The following is a 702-nucleotide window of genomic DNA, read 5'->3' on the forward strand; positions in this document are numbered from 1 at the left end:
CAGTGACTGTCCCCAGCAGAGGGTCAGAATGTTGACCACAGAGATGACATCCCCTAGATGTGGACCTCACTCATTCTACAGAGCAGGCCAAGATGCAGAGCTCACCCTTCCTCCTTTTTGCATCTCCCAGACCTGAGTGCTCTGCTCTCCACTGCATGCATTTCTGATTGGTTATTCTAGGACATGACCCTCTGAATGGCACAGGGCCAGAGGCTGTGGGGAAGCTGCAGGAAGGACCTAGGTTGAAGAGATTGTGTGGGAAGAACACATGGTTTAGATGGCCATTGCACCAACCTTCAACCTCCTTTTTCCACAGTGTCTCTGTATCCAGTGTAATGATTCCCGTCGTCTGTGGACTTCTCAGCAAGAGCCTGGTTCTTATAGTCTTATTCATTGTCACGCAAAGGTCATTTAAATGACAGAAGCTATGCAATAGGACCTTGAGTGGTGTGTATCTCACAGGAGGAGCTGAGGTGGGGAGGTGGGGCTGAGGAGGAACTGTGATATTAATTGAGCCTGTAATTGTGGTGACATCTAAGGCTCAGGATGCCCTCAGCTGACCTTGCCCACTTTCCTCATTTTATCCATCATCGTGGAGATGTGCTCTGAACCCTCAGAAAAGAGGAAACAATTCCCAGCACACACTGGCCATTCCCCCTAAATAGGTGAGTTGGCCTGAAATAAAGAGAAAATCCAGCGCTT

The 702-nt window shown here is 49.0% G+C and overlaps 1 protein-coding gene across 3 annotated transcripts in view; it reads left to right on the forward strand.

The window, feature by feature from the left end:
* LOC116074708 (triggering receptor expressed on myeloid cells 1-like) overlaps nt 1-702 on the forward strand; it is a 27,401-nt gene extending 26,699 nt beyond the window's left edge. For all 3 annotated transcript variants that reach the window (XM_031347462.1, XM_031347464.1, XM_031347463.1), the window contains exon 4: nt 317-702. In XM_031347462.1, coding sequence (XP_031203322.1) covers nt 317-419 — 103 coding nt within the window. In that variant the 3' untranslated portion in view covers nt 420-702. The remainder of the gene's footprint in view (nt 1-316) is intronic.

Source organism: Mastomys coucha, unplaced genomic scaffold (genome assembly GCF_008632895.1).
Source record: "Mastomys coucha isolate ucsf_1 unplaced genomic scaffold, UCSF_Mcou_1 pScaffold3, whole genome shotgun sequence".
In the NCBI taxonomy this organism is placed as follows: Eukaryota; Metazoa; Chordata; class Mammalia; order Rodentia; family Muridae; genus Mastomys; species Mastomys coucha.